This window comes from Microtus pennsylvanicus, chromosome 5 (assembly GCF_037038515.1).
Source record: "Microtus pennsylvanicus isolate mMicPen1 chromosome 5, mMicPen1.hap1, whole genome shotgun sequence".
NCBI classification, from domain to species: Eukaryota; Metazoa; Chordata; class Mammalia; order Rodentia; family Cricetidae; genus Microtus; species Microtus pennsylvanicus.
The window spans coordinates 120,346,534-120,360,816 of NC_134583.1; the positions used below are offsets into that span (position 1 = coordinate 120,346,534).

Here is a 14,283-nt window from a genome sequence, read left to right on the forward strand (position 1 = left end):
GTTCAACTCTGTTCATAGCAGCTTTGTTTGTCATAGCCAGAACCTGGAAACAACCTAAATGCCCCTCAACCGAAGAATGGATAAGAAAAATGTACAATGGAGTACTGCACAGCAGAAAAAAATAATGACATCTTGAATTTTGCAGAAAAATGGATGGAGCTAGAAAACATTATTTTGAGTGAGGTAACCCAGACACAGACAATTATTGCATGTACTCACTCATAGGTGGTTTTTAAACATAAAGCAAAGAAAGCCAGCCGACAGACCACAATCCCAGAGAATTTAGACAACCAAGAGGACACTAAGAGAGACTTAAATAGATCTAATCTATATGGGAAGTAGAAAGTAGAAAAAGACAAGATCTCCTGAGTAAATTGGGAGCATGGGGACCTTGGGAGAGAGCTGAATGGGGGAGGGGAGAGGCAGGGAGGGGAGCAGAGAAAAATGTAGAGCTCAATAAATATTTTAAAAAATACATTAGGGGCTGGAGAGATGGCTCAGAGGTTAAGAGCATTGCCTGCTCTTCCTAAGGTCCTGAGTTCAATTCCCAGCAACCACATGGTGGCTCACAACCTTCTGTAACGAGGTCTGGTGCCCTCTTCTGGCCTGCAGGCATACACACAGACAGAATATTGTATACATAATAAATAAATAAATATTTTTAAAAAATACATTAAGCCAGGCGGTGTGGCACACGCCTTTAATCCCAGCACTCGGGAGGCAGAGGCAGGCGGATCTCTGTGAGTTCGAAACCAGCCTGGTCTACAAGAGCTAGTTCCAGGACAGGCTCCAAAGCCACAGAGAAACCCTGTCTCAAAAAACCAAAAAAAATAATAATAATAATACATTAAGAGAAAACAAAAAAAGAAATGGGTTAATTTAAGATGTAAGAGTTAGTCAATAAGAAGCCAGAGCTAATAGACCAAACAGTGTAGTATATTATATTATACTATAAATCATATAATAATATATAATTATGTTTTATATATTATTAATATAGTTTCTGTGTGATTATTCATGTCTGGGTGGCCAGGAAACGAAGGTGCAGTCTTCATTTACAGGTTATGACACAAGGTTAAGTTTTTGTTTTATTTGTTTTTGTTTTGGAGACAGGGTTTCTCTGTGTAGTACTATCTAGAACTTGCTCTGTAGACCAGGTTGGCCGCAAACTCAGAGATCCGCCTGCCTCTGCCTCCTGAGTGCTAGGATTACAAATGTGCCCCACCACCACCCAGCAAGGTTAAGGTTTAAATAGAAGGCAAGTGGTATGCACAATTAAGCAGTCTAAGACAAGGTGTAGTCCCACCCATCACCATTGTCTGGGCTCCAGTCTCCCCCACAAGGTGATCTGACAAGTTGATAAGGACTTATGCTCCCCTCTAGCTGGCACCATGGCCTCAGCACTTCCTTCCTTCTTCCCAACAGGAGATGAGATTCCAGGGGAAATTCCAATTTCATGGGGTTCATTTTTGTCTCAGTGTCTGATAGCTAAAGGTAAAGGAATATCTTCATCTTAATTTCTGTACTATTGCTGTGATAAGACACCATGACCAAAGCAACTCTTATTTTTAAAAGAAAGAGAGAGAGAGAGAGAGAGAGAGAGAGAGAGAGAGAGAGAGAGAGAGAGAGAGAGAGAGAGAAAGAAAGAGAAGGCATTTACAGGGGCTGGAGAGATGGCTCAGCAGTGAGAGCACTGCCTATTCTTCAATTCCCAGAACCCACAACTGTCAGCTCACAACCATCTATAACTCCAAGATCTGACCTTCACACAGACATTCATGCAGGCAAAACACCAATGAACATAAAATAAAAGTAAATAAATTATACTTTTTTTAAAAAGAAGAAAGTATTGACTTGGGGGCTTGCTTCAGTTTCAGAGAGTTAGTTCATCATCATCATGATAGAAAGCAGACAAGCATGGACTAGAACACTACCTGACAGTTTTACATCCTAATCCACAAGCAGCAGGCAGAGAAAGACACTGAGCCTGGCATGGGCTTTTGAAATCTTAAAGCCCACTCCCTGTAACAATACCGCTTCCAATAAGGCTGCAGCAGCTACTTGAACAAGGTCATACCTCCTAATCCTTCCCTAAACAGTCCACCAGCTAGGCACGAGATATTCAAATATATGAGCCTACGGGGGCTATTCTCATTCAAACCACAATATTCATTCCTGTAAGACATGAAACTCAAACCGAGGGAAACATCCTACTAACCAATGCTCACACTTTCAATTTTTTTTTAAAGATTTGTTTATTTTTATTATATACACAGTGTTCAGCCTCCATGTATGCCCTCAGGCCAGAAGAGGGCACCAGATCTCTTAACAGTTGTGAGCCACCATGTGGTTGCTGGGAATCAAACTCAGGACCTCCGGAAGAGCAGTCAGTGCTCTTAACCTCTGAGCCATCTCTCCAGCCCCCACACACTTTCAATTTTTTTAAATATTTATTTATTTATTATGTATACAATATTCTGTCTGTGTATATGTCTGCAGGCCAGAAGAGGGCACCAGACCCCATTACAGATGGTTGTGAGCCACCATGTGGTTGCTGGGAATTGAACTCAGGACCTTTGGAAGAACAGACAATGCTGAGCCATCTCTCCAGCCCCACACTTTCAATTTTTAAGGGATTGTTTTGGTTCATTGGTGAGTGGGGGTGTTCCTATGAGACAGGGTCTCCTTGTGCAGCCCAAGGTTGACTATGAATTCAAGATCTCCCTGCCTCTACCTCCCAAGTGCAGGGGATTCCAGTCACGTACCATCAAACCCAATTTCTTTAATTTGTTTTATTTTGTGTAGGGAGCAGGCACATATGTGTGCACAGGTGCATTTGGCCACATTTGGCCATGTGCACACATGTGGGGTCCAGGGGTTGACTACTGGTATCCTTCTCTATCACTCTCTCTCCACTTTAAAAAAAAAAGGGGGGGTATCACTGAACCTGGAGCTCACCAAAAATGGCTGGCCAGTGAGTACAAGGATCCAGCTATCTCTCCAAGTACTGAGATTATAAACCATATCCGTAACCCCAACACTTGGGAGGAGGAAACCTGAAGATCATCCTTTCCAGGCACTAATGCTGCCATTATAAATAACTGAGCTATGAAAAGTGAGGAGGGTTTGAAGCTAATGTGGCAAAATGTTAAGATCTGCTGGGCTGAGGGGTAAAGCATCACTCTACACATAAAGCGACATTTCATGACAAAGTTGGAGGGTTCTTGTGGATTTGTGGGAGATTTTTGTTGTTTTGCTTTTTAACTGACGTGTGATTCCCCTCTGTATGCTATTACTATGTTTTATTACCAATGGTTAATAAAGAAGCTGCTTTGGCCTATAGCAGGACTGAATATAGCTAGGTAGGAAAACTAAACTGAATGCAAGGAAAAAGAAGGCAGAGTCAGGAGACACTATGTAGCCGCCCAAGAAGCAAGATGTGAAGTAACAAACCATGAGTCTCATGGTAAAATATAAAATAATAGAAAAGGGTTAATTTAAGATGTAAAAGCTAGCTAGGAATATGCCTGAGCCATTGGCCAAACCATGTTGTAATTAATATAATTTCTGTGTGATTATTCAAGTCTGAGTGGCCAGAAACAAAAGTGCAGTTATCTACAGATAACGAAGTAATTTGGGTTTAAATTTTGCTACAAGTGACATAAATAGAATAATGGGGTTGGGAATGAAGCTCCAAGGTAAAGGATATATCAGGCCCTGGCTTTAACACCCAATGCAAAAATAAATAACAATATGACAAAAAAAAACCACACTACATAATTTCCTCCTTTTTCTGGAGTGGGGGGTTGTTTTTAGAGACAAGGTTTCTCTGTGTAGCCCTGACTGTCCCAGAACTTACTCTGTAGACCAGGCTGGCTTCAAACTCACAGAGATCCGTCTATCTCTGTTTCCCAAGTGCTGGGATTAAAGGCATTCACCACTATGCCTGGCTCCATTGTTTTCCTAAACCTGAATGATTTAGATGACAAAAATGGCGGACCTTCCATCTCTCTTGCGAACCTTTTCTGGTATTCTGAAAACACACCTTAGTTTTCAGGCTTTGTAGAACATCAGAATTCAAAAATCCCTTCTTCAGTGCTAGAATGAACTCCAAGCCTAAAGTGTATACCACCAACACCCCACACAATGTAAAAATAAGGAAATTATTCAGGCAGTGGTATTGCACACCTTTAATCCCAGCACTCAGGAGGCTGAGGCAGAGGCAGGCGGATCTCTGTGAGTTCCAGGACAGGCAAGGCTACACAGAGAAACCTTGTCTTGCCTAAACAAAGAACAAAAAATAAAAACATTATAACAAGTTGAGCAAGGAGAGGGCGAGAAGATAACTCAGTGGCTTGCCTCACAAGCATGAGGACCTGAATTTAAAAGCACAGATATGGTTAGAAGCAGGAAAATGAATAATTGGGTGTGTACACAAACAGATAAGCAGCTATCTCCAAGAACGGCAGCGCCCAAAGTCATTTTACATCCTGGTTGTAGTCTATAGTGATTTCTTTTACCACTAGATGGTACTCTGCCTGTAAAACGATACACTTGGAATGGGCTGGAAAGAGGATCCACCTTTGAAAAATCAATTAAAGAAAAATGAAATGCAAGTACTTGTGAGGGCACTGAAGCCATGAACCCACACAGCTCCAGGGAATAAACTGCAGCATCCTGTAGCTGGATCTTCTGGCTGACTCCTGTCGAAACTGTAAACCCACAAAACTAAATGTTTCCTCCCTGGCGAATTGCTTAACTTGATTTGTTCTCTAAGAACAACCTTGGCAGCATTTCACAAGGTACAAGCTATATTTAAAGTTGTCTAAGCCTGACTTACCACCTGTGAGAAGTACATACTCTCTTGATGCATTTTCAACCTTAAGAGGCTCTGAAATGTAGTGTTAAGTATATCACTTTATTTGGGACCTATCAGAAAAGAAATAAAGTACCAAAGTCCTCTCTTTTTTATTTTTTCTTTCTTTCTTTGAGATAGGGTTTCTCTGTGTAGCTTTGGTGTCTGTCCTGGAACTAGCTCTCCTAGACCAGGCTGACCTCGAACTCACAGAGATCCGCCTGCCTCTGCCTTCTGAGTCCTGGGATTAAAGGCATGCGCCACCACCACCCAGCTCTTACTCTTTTCTAATAAATTAAAAAGGGAATGTTTGCATCCAGGCCCACCTGGCCCCGCCCCTTGGGGACCTGGCAGAGGGCATCGTCCCTGCGTTACCCCTGTGTTAGGAAATATTATTTTAAGGTGTATTACTTAAAAAAAAAAGGTGTATTATTTTTGTTTATGCTGTGGAACATTTGTTTAATGATGTAAAGATATGTTGCTTTTGTTTATGCTACATTTGTTTAACTCTATGAAGCTGTGTTACCATGCCTGTCTAAAACCCCTGATGGTTGAAAGAGCTGAACAGCCAATAATGAGGCAGGAGCAAGAATAGGTGGGGCTGGCAGGCAGAGAGTATAAATAGAAGGAGAACCAAAGAAGAGAGAATAAGGGGAGGAAGACATCAGGGGTCAGCCACCCAGCAAGCCACAGAGAAAGAAGTAAAGTAAGATATATAGAAACAGAGAAAGATAAAAGCCCAGAGGCAAGTGGTAGTCAAGATAATTTAAGAAAAGCTGGCAAGAAAGAAGCCAAGCTAAGGCTGGGCATTTCTAACTAAGAATAAGCCTCCATGTATGATTTATTTGGGAGCTAGGTGGTGGGCTCTCCAAACAGTCAAAAGAGTAAAATATCACACAACACCCCTGCATGCATGGCAGGCAGCACCCTGTCCCTTTAACAGGCAAAACTTTGCCTACCTCTTCCTCTCTCTGCATGTCTCTCCTTCCCTTCCTCCCTCCCTCCCTCCTTCCCACTCACTCTCTCTTCCCACGAGGTCTCTCTGTACTCCCTTTCTCTCTCTCCCCTCTCCATTCACTTCCCCAAAAAAAACTCCCCACTAAGCTCTGCCTGCATGGCGTGTTTGTCCTTCAAGCACCATCTGTCTCTACCCGCCATGGTTTGGACCCACTGCCAAGATCCAATCTCTTATCGTATCATAACACTATAGCTACAAGAAATAGTCCAGAGCAATAAGCAGCACCACACAGCTTCACAGAACAGTAATAATCTATTAGAACATGTAAACCCTTAAGAGACACTGCCCTGTCAAGGTGAACCTCTTATTGTATGGTGAAATAAAAGGCCAAGGAAAAACACCCTGATCCTGACGACCCCAGGACTGAGCTTGAAATCGCACCTGAGCTTGCCAGAGTCAGGCTGCAGAATCCCAACAATCCCCGATATTGCTCCAGAATCAGGCCACAAAAATCCATTAATCCCAAACCACCCTGGAAAGTTCCCCATCAAGAAATCCTGTATATTATAAACTCTGTACACTGTTCTGCTTGCTACTCCCTCATCCTAGAGGCAGCCACCTCCTGGATTCTTTCTTCCCAATAAATCTGGAGTGAAGTCTGTCGTGAGATGTGACATCTTTGACAGAGCAGAACTGTAACACTTTCTCTGGGGAAACTTAGCCCTGGTGGAGCAGAGTTGTCACACTTCTCTACATTGCTGGGGAAACCCTCTCCTGTCAGAGCAGAGTTGTTATATTGCAGAAACCTTTCCCTAGAGCAGTGATGTAAGCTGTTAGGCTTGTGGTGACTTTGTGGTATTCCTTGGCTCCCAACCGCCAGGATACCTTTCCATCTGAGTCACAACACTCACACCTATCTCCTAGGCTACAACTATTTGCAAAATGTATTTAGCCCCTATATTTGATCTCAGCATAAACTAATTTGAAGCTACAAGAACAACTTAACAAAAATTGACAAAACAGAGGTGAAAGAATTCAGGGCTAAGCTTACCTTCTTACCCCTACACTGGAATCTAATGGAAGAGTGTGTTCTCTTCAATGACAACGTAATGTTCTCAATTCAGACACTGAGTTATACTTCTCAGAGCATCCCACCACTTTATTGGCTTATTGGTAATTATTTTTGAGTGTCAGAAGAATTGGCATTACTCTTGTGGTTGACATCTCTCATAATATCCTTCCCCAAAACAATGTAAAATGAGAAGGAAGCTAGTTGCATTACAAAAATAACACCGACACGCCAGTGAAATGGCTCAGCACGACAACCTGTGATCCCCCGGACACATCTGATGACAAAAATGAACCAACTCCTGAAAGCTGTCTTCCAGCTCCACCGGTGTGCCACAGCATAGACACATAATAACGAGGTGTGGATGCTGTTGTGCTTTTAAAGTAACATCAGGGACTGGCAAGACAGCTCAGTGATTAAGTGTGCTTGCTGATCTTCCAGAGGACCAGGAATGCAATTCTTAGCACATACATCAAACAGCTTAAAACCACCTATAACTACAGCTTGAGAACCAATACCCTCTTCTGTCCTGTTATGGGCACCTGCACACATGTGGCATATACTCACACAGGCATACACATGTACACATAAATAAAACTCATCTTTTTAAAGTAACATCAAAATTCTCTATTTGAGGAATGTTCTATGGGGGAGTTCTTTAACAGGCTCCCCTCACTATCCAATTCTGTCTAAATCTCTCACTCCTCAAACAAGGAGAGTCAAAGATTGTTTTCTTTTTTTGGGAGGGGGGTTGGTTTCTTCAAGACAGGGTCTTCCTGTGTAGCCCTGATTATCCTTGAACTCATACTGTTGACCAGACTGGCCTTGAACTCACAGAGACCCTCCTGTCTCTGCCTCCTGAGAGCTTGAACTACTACCCAGTGCAAGTTTATTTTCTATAGACTTTAAATGACAAGAGCTCCAGGCAATTAATGCTAGAAGCAATTCTATGGCTACATCTGTGTGTTCCAAAACCCAGAGTGATGGATATTGTCCAAGGATCAGTCAGTGCTTTTGCTTTGGAGGATTTCAATGAAAATTTATAGTTTGGAGAGATTTTTTTTATTTGCTTCTTCTGGGTTTTTGTTTGTTTGTTTGGCTGGTTGGGTTTTTTTTTTTTTTTGATGTTTTGTCTTGTTTTTTGAGACAGGTCTCACTAACTTTAGCCCAAGTTGATGCTGAACTCACCAACCTCCTGCCTCAACTGCCCTAGTGCTGAGATTTACAGGTATGTGTATACCTGGTCTTCAATTCTTTAAAATTTTAATTTTATTATTGTTAGATAGTTATTACACAGAAATTATTATATAGCATATATTCATTGTCCAAGATGATGGACTTTGGTTTTGGTTTTTTTATTTTGTTTTTGAGACAGGGTCTCATGTAGCCCAGGCTGGCTTCAAACTCTCTACCTAAGTTGAGGCTGACCTTGAACTCCTGCTTCTCCTACCTCAACCTCACTAGTGCAAGGGTTACAAATGTTCACCACCACTCCTACCTAAACTATTTTGATTTTAAAGCAAAAAATGAGAGGGATGGGGACATAGTTCAGCAACAGATACCTCCCCAGCACCACAAAAGGAGAGGTAGGGGTGATAAGCATGGGAGGAGCACATGGTAGACGCACACAATGGGGCTCAGGTTACTGGTGACACAGACTTTGGGAGGGAGGGAGGCTCACAGTGCTCTTTACACTTCTGGGCTCATATCTAGTAGTTTTTGTGTATGTTTTTATCTACCAAATAGATTAAAAACAGAAAATAAAATGGACAAGGGAAATAGAGAACCCAGAGCTTGTTTGCTCACACAGTACCTGAAACTGTGATATACAGTATCAACTACGTCACAAATGTAAATACAGTATTAGGTTCTATAAAAAGAAAAACAATATGTAATAACAATTTTCTTTAAATGGCCCCTAACAAATAACAAACTAAACTCCAAAGATGAGATTTTAATTCTAGTCTCTTCTAAATTGAATGGAATCATCAAAATCTCATTTGGGGACTTCAGTTAATAAAGGAACATTCAACCTCCCCTCCACCAGATCAACTTGTCTCTTTTCTAAACCTCCTAATCCCAGAACACAGTTATAATTTTACACCTAGCTATTTTTAAAGGTTTTTAAATAACAGCACTTTACAAATTCAAAATTTTATGCTAGTATTTACTAAGCAGACTGTTAAGTCATTGATATTTGAAACAGAGAAATGCAGATTGAAGGAGAATTTAGATTCATGATATATGTTCTTAATGAGTTTGCTCAGTAAAATGTCATGAAGCTCAACTTCTCCAGATTATAGCAGTGACGACACCCCAAATGCAGGGGACGCCCAACTCAAGCCAGTACTACTGAGGCTCAACGTGAGAAAATCCTGCTAACCGATCCTGAACATGTCCGTGTCTAACAAACAGCTGTCATCCCTCCCTTCTCTCTCCTTTTCCTAGGCTTTCCTTCCTAGAACAAGCACCTTTAGTCCCCACAGACATTAACTATACACATTACTGTCCAGTACTGAATCTACAGCTGCTCCTGTACCCACTGCTACAACACGTTGACCTCACAGAGCTGTTCTCATATAGCAAATGCCTCCTCAGGATCTAGCTAAGACACCAGAAAGAAAGAGGTATGCACCATAGCTATGAATGCTAACCCAGGCGGTCAGCCAGTGAGGTGGCTCAAGAAGGCACTCACTGCCAAGCCTGACAATCCAAGTTTGCTCCTCGGGTCCACCTGCTGGAAGAAGAGAATTCCTGTGAGCTGTCTTTTGACCTCCTCGGCATGCAATGTGGCACCTGTGCGTGCACACACACGTGATAGATAATAGATTAAAAAATATTAAGCCCCCATTAATTAAATGGGTCTGGAAATATAGCTCAGTCAGAATGAAGTCCTGGGTTTGACTCCTAGCACCACATAAAACTGGGCTTGGTGGCATATGCCTATAATCCCAGCACTTGGGAGGTAGAGACAGGAAACTCATTAGTTTAAGATTGGGGTCAAGCTGGGTTACATTCAAAGAAATAAATAAGCAGGACAGTGGTGGCACATTCCTTTAATCCCAGCACTCGAGAGGCAGAGAGGCAGAGGCAGGCCTATCTCTCAGTTCAAGGCCAGACTGGTCTACAAAGCAAGTTCCAGAACAGCCAGGGCTACACAGAGAAACTCTGTCTTGGAAAACAAAAAACAAACCAACCAAACACATACACACACAACAAAGTAAATAAATAAGTTCACAAGAACCCCAAATATGCAATATGCAATAACTAGTACAGGGGAAGCTGAAGCAGGATTGGGAGTTCCAATCCAGCCTAGCTACTTAGCAAGAACCTGTCTCAATAACAGCAATAGAAGGTTTCAGAGTCAGATAAAACTGTGTTGTGTTGACCATGTAGTAAACAGTTTAAAATTTTTGGTTCAGTTGGCAGTAGCCTTGCGCAGGAATTCAGAGTCCTGTGGCTGGAGAACAGTATTTCATTTGTCCTCGTTTTCATTACAATTCAGGACTTTCGGAGTTGGGTGACAGTGGTCTAATGACGTTTATCAACCCACAGCACAGTTTGGGGCAGGGTGAGGGTAGGTCAAAGAGTAGGAAACTCCTCCAGATACCCAAACATGGGTGGGCTCGGGAAGAACCAGGCTCACAAACCCAGATTCTCAAAATTCCTGGACTCTCACATTCCTTACCATCGGTACCAAAGCATGGCACTGATCATTGCTGAGACAATATAAATAACCTCATTCTGTTGGAGCGAATCGGTCCCCAATATCAGTAATCAATGAGGACAGACTCGGCTTTCCTGAAAGAAGAATGAAGTCACAATTTCATGGACAGCAGAACTGATTTGCCAGGCTGGGTGCCAGGCGCTCTAAAGGGACTGTGTCGTTCCGTCCAGGTTCTGAAATAGGCATTGCTATGTCCACTTACAGACGAAGACTGAAGCCCAGAGAGGTCAGCCAGCCTGGGGGCACGGTCACTCAAGTCCCTGCTGGGACTTTAAATGTCCCCGGAGGGCGTTTAAAGCTCCAGTGACGTTGGGGGAGCGGGGGTGTCCGCTGACCCACTCCGGGCTTCAGCTTCCACTCAAAGCGCTCGGCGCCAGGGCAGGTACCGGTCCTGACCGGGCGTCTGCAGCCAGAGCGGAGGGCGGGCTCCACGCGCGGCCGGGAGCACAGACCGCAGCGACGCGCCTCAGCCCCCGCAGGCGCGACGGCGCTGACACCACGGGAGAGAGGAACAAAGCCCGGCCCTGTGGGCCACGGTGACTCAAGGGCAGGGCGGCGACATCGCCAGCCCACAGCCCCGTCTCCTAGGCAGCGGGACTGAGAACTTGGCTCACCTCCGGCCGGAGTTGCAGGCCGGTGCCTCCCCTCCACTCAGCGCCTCAGCCGCCATCTTCCGCGGCACTTCGGTCCGCGGCCCCGCCTCAAGCTCCGCCCCCGAAGCCTTAGATTGGCTAGAATGTTTCTTCGAGCCCCCTACGATTGGATGAACCTATGGCCCCGCCTACAAATGAGCAGTTTCATTCTATTATTGGTCTATTCAAATATTTAACTGTCATTGGTGGTGCATAGCAAAAGAAAGGGTGGGAACACTGTCCCGAGACGTGCCGGGAGCTGTAGTTTTTCCGTTTCGATTAACCCGTGTAATTCCAATGACTTTTAGGGTATAGCCAGGAATCCCAGTCTACACTTTTCACACACACACCCCAATAAGTAAATCTAAGACATACAAAACTGTCCATTTTGAAAGTGACTTTAGGAGTCGTTTGAATGGGCTTGTGAGGCCCCGCCCATCCCTGAATTCTGTAGGCAGGGGGAAAAGCTCATGACCCCTCATACTTACCCGGGATCCATAGATTGTAAGAGAGACAGAAAGACATTTTCTTCAATGGTATTTAGTCACTGGTAAACTGCATATGTTTCTCTAAGCAACCTTAAGTAAACTCATTGACACATACACACACACACAAATGTTACTCTATAAAATGAAAGATTGAGGCCAAGAATGTCAGGCAAGAACAGTGGGTCCCATATCTTCAACTTTGTATCCAGAGCGCCCCACAGCAGGTCTAAAACTTCCAGGGGAGAAGCTAAGGAGGGTCTACACCAAACGTATACACACCTTTTTCTTCTTGTTATTCCCTTAGCAATGCATTTTAAAAGCTCATTAGGTAGCCTTAGGTATTATAACCTAGATATGATTTAACTATAAAGAAGGAATGAGTAGGTTTTAAGGAAAAATCTATGTCTTAGTTAGGGTTACTACTGCCGTAACGAAACACCATGACCAAAGCAACTTAGGAAGGAAAGGGTTTATTTGGTTTACACTTCCACATCGCTGTTCATCATTGAAGGATGAGGACAGGAACTCAAACAGGGAATAAACCTGGAGTTAAGAGAGTTGGCAATTCACTCCAACTCAAACGGTAGGAAAGACTGTCCCTGGGTCCCTTGGTGAACTTTGTTATGCTTTCTGAGCTTTGTAAGGCCCTGGACCCTAGGCTTCCCTAACGGCTCTAACAGCCATTTTCTAACAGCTATTGAACAGTCTTTCCCAGACTTGGCCCGTGAGTGGTCAGGCCCTGCCCTACAAGAAAAATTCCCACCAATCCCAGAACTCGCCTCAAGATCAGGCCACATAATCCCTCCAATCCCAGGCCATCCTGGAAAGGGGGGGGGGAGGCCACACACACACACACACACACACACACACACACACACACACACACACACACACACTGAGAAACCCTATAGAAACCTTGTGTTCTGCCCAGGTTTCCGTTTCTCAGCCAAGCAGAGGCAGCTTGGGTTCACCTTTCTTAATAAATCCCGTGTGAAGTTGGCTGTGTGGTGTGACTTTGTTGTATTCCTTGGCTCCCGACTGCCAGCATACCTTCCCATCCCAGCTGCTGAAGAAACGGATGAAGAGCCCATGGGGCTTTTTACTGGCTTCCTCCTCACGACTTGCTCAGCCTGCTTTCCAGTCGAATCCAGGACCACCAGCCATAATGGGCTAGGCTTTCCCACAGCAATTACTAATTAAGACAATGCCTTACAGACTTGCCTATAGGCAGCGCTTACAAAGGCAGTTTCTCAAGTGAGGCTCCCTCCTCTTAAAATGACTAGCTTATGTCATATTAATATAAAACAAGCAAGCAAAACTTACTTACTTCATTCTATATTATTTCTATTCTATAATTGTTCTTTTTTTAAGATTTTTTTATTATGTATACAACATTCTGCCTCCATGTATGCCCACATGCCAGAAGAGGGCACCAGATCTCATTACAGATGGTTGTGAGCCACCATGTGGTTGCTGGGAATTGAACTCAGGACCTTTGGAAGAGCAGGCAATGCTCTTAACCCCTGAGCCATCTCTCCAGCCCCCATCTAATTGTTCTTATGGATAGTCGGCTTGATATGAGCGTTCCAAGGCAGATTTCCTGCCCTATGGGCAAAAGCTGCATCTGCTCTGTTCCCCATCAAATCCACCACTTTGTTGCCAGGCAGGAAAACAAAAACTTTTGAACAAATATAAGCAACTCCTCAAACTATCATCCAGATAGTTACATGTTCTAATAGAGTTTTTCAATTGGTGACCTCCTAGAGCACCAGGCATCCATGTGGTATGTGTAAATGCATGCAAAATGCATACAAGCAAAACACTCATACACATAAAAAAAAGCCTAAAGATAATTTTTAAATACTTGTTCTTACTTTGGGTCAAGGGCGGAAGTTAAGCCTTCAGGTTTCTGATTTGTACAGTAAGAACAAGAGGGTGTCAGATCCCCTTTTACTGGAGTTAGGGATGGTTGTGAGCCACCAGGAGGGAGCTGGGAATCAAACAGGGGTCCTCTTTGAGAGCAATTAACTTCTGAGCTTAGGCTCCATCCCACCATTTCTGGTTCACCAGCTTGATGAGCATTTCTGGCTCACCAATATGATCCTGAGGGAAACCTGCAGAGTGATTAAAAGCATGGGCTCGCACAAGGCATGATGGTACACATCTTTAATCCCAGCACTCGGGAGGCAGAGACTGGAGAATTCCTGGAGTTTGCTGGCCAGCCAGCCTAGCCTAATTGGTGGACCCCAAGCCAATGGGAGATGCTCTCTCAAAGAATCAAAATGGATAACTCCTGAGGAGGAACACCTGAAGCTGTCCTTTGGCCTCCACATGCTTGCACACACATACTCACACACGCGCACACGCGCGCGCACACGCGCACACACACACATATTGTACCCACTCACTCATGTACTCACGCATGCACCCAATCATTCACTAACTCACACACACACCCACTCACTCATGCACACACATGTACACACTCACACACACCAAAAGAAAGCCACCTGCAACAGAACATGCTCAGAACTGTGAAGCATTAGATATCAAA

The 14,283-nt window shown here is 43.8% G+C and overlaps 1 protein-coding gene across 2 annotated transcripts in view; it reads right to left on the reverse strand.

Annotated features, from left to right (window-relative positions):
• The window catches only part of Arhgap19 (Rho GTPase activating protein 19), a 45,116-nt gene extending 33,815 nt beyond the window's left edge, over positions 1-11,301 (reverse strand). The window contains exon 1 of one of the 2 annotated variants that reach the window (XM_075974093.1): positions 11,224-11,301. In XM_075974093.1, coding sequence (XP_075830208.1) covers positions 11,224-11,279 — 56 coding nt within the window. In that variant the 5' untranslated portion in view covers positions 11,280-11,301. The remainder of the gene's footprint in view (positions 1-11,223) is intronic. The other variant, XM_075974092.1, reaches the window with a different exon arrangement.
• Positions 11,302-14,283: the final 2,982 nt, after the last annotated feature.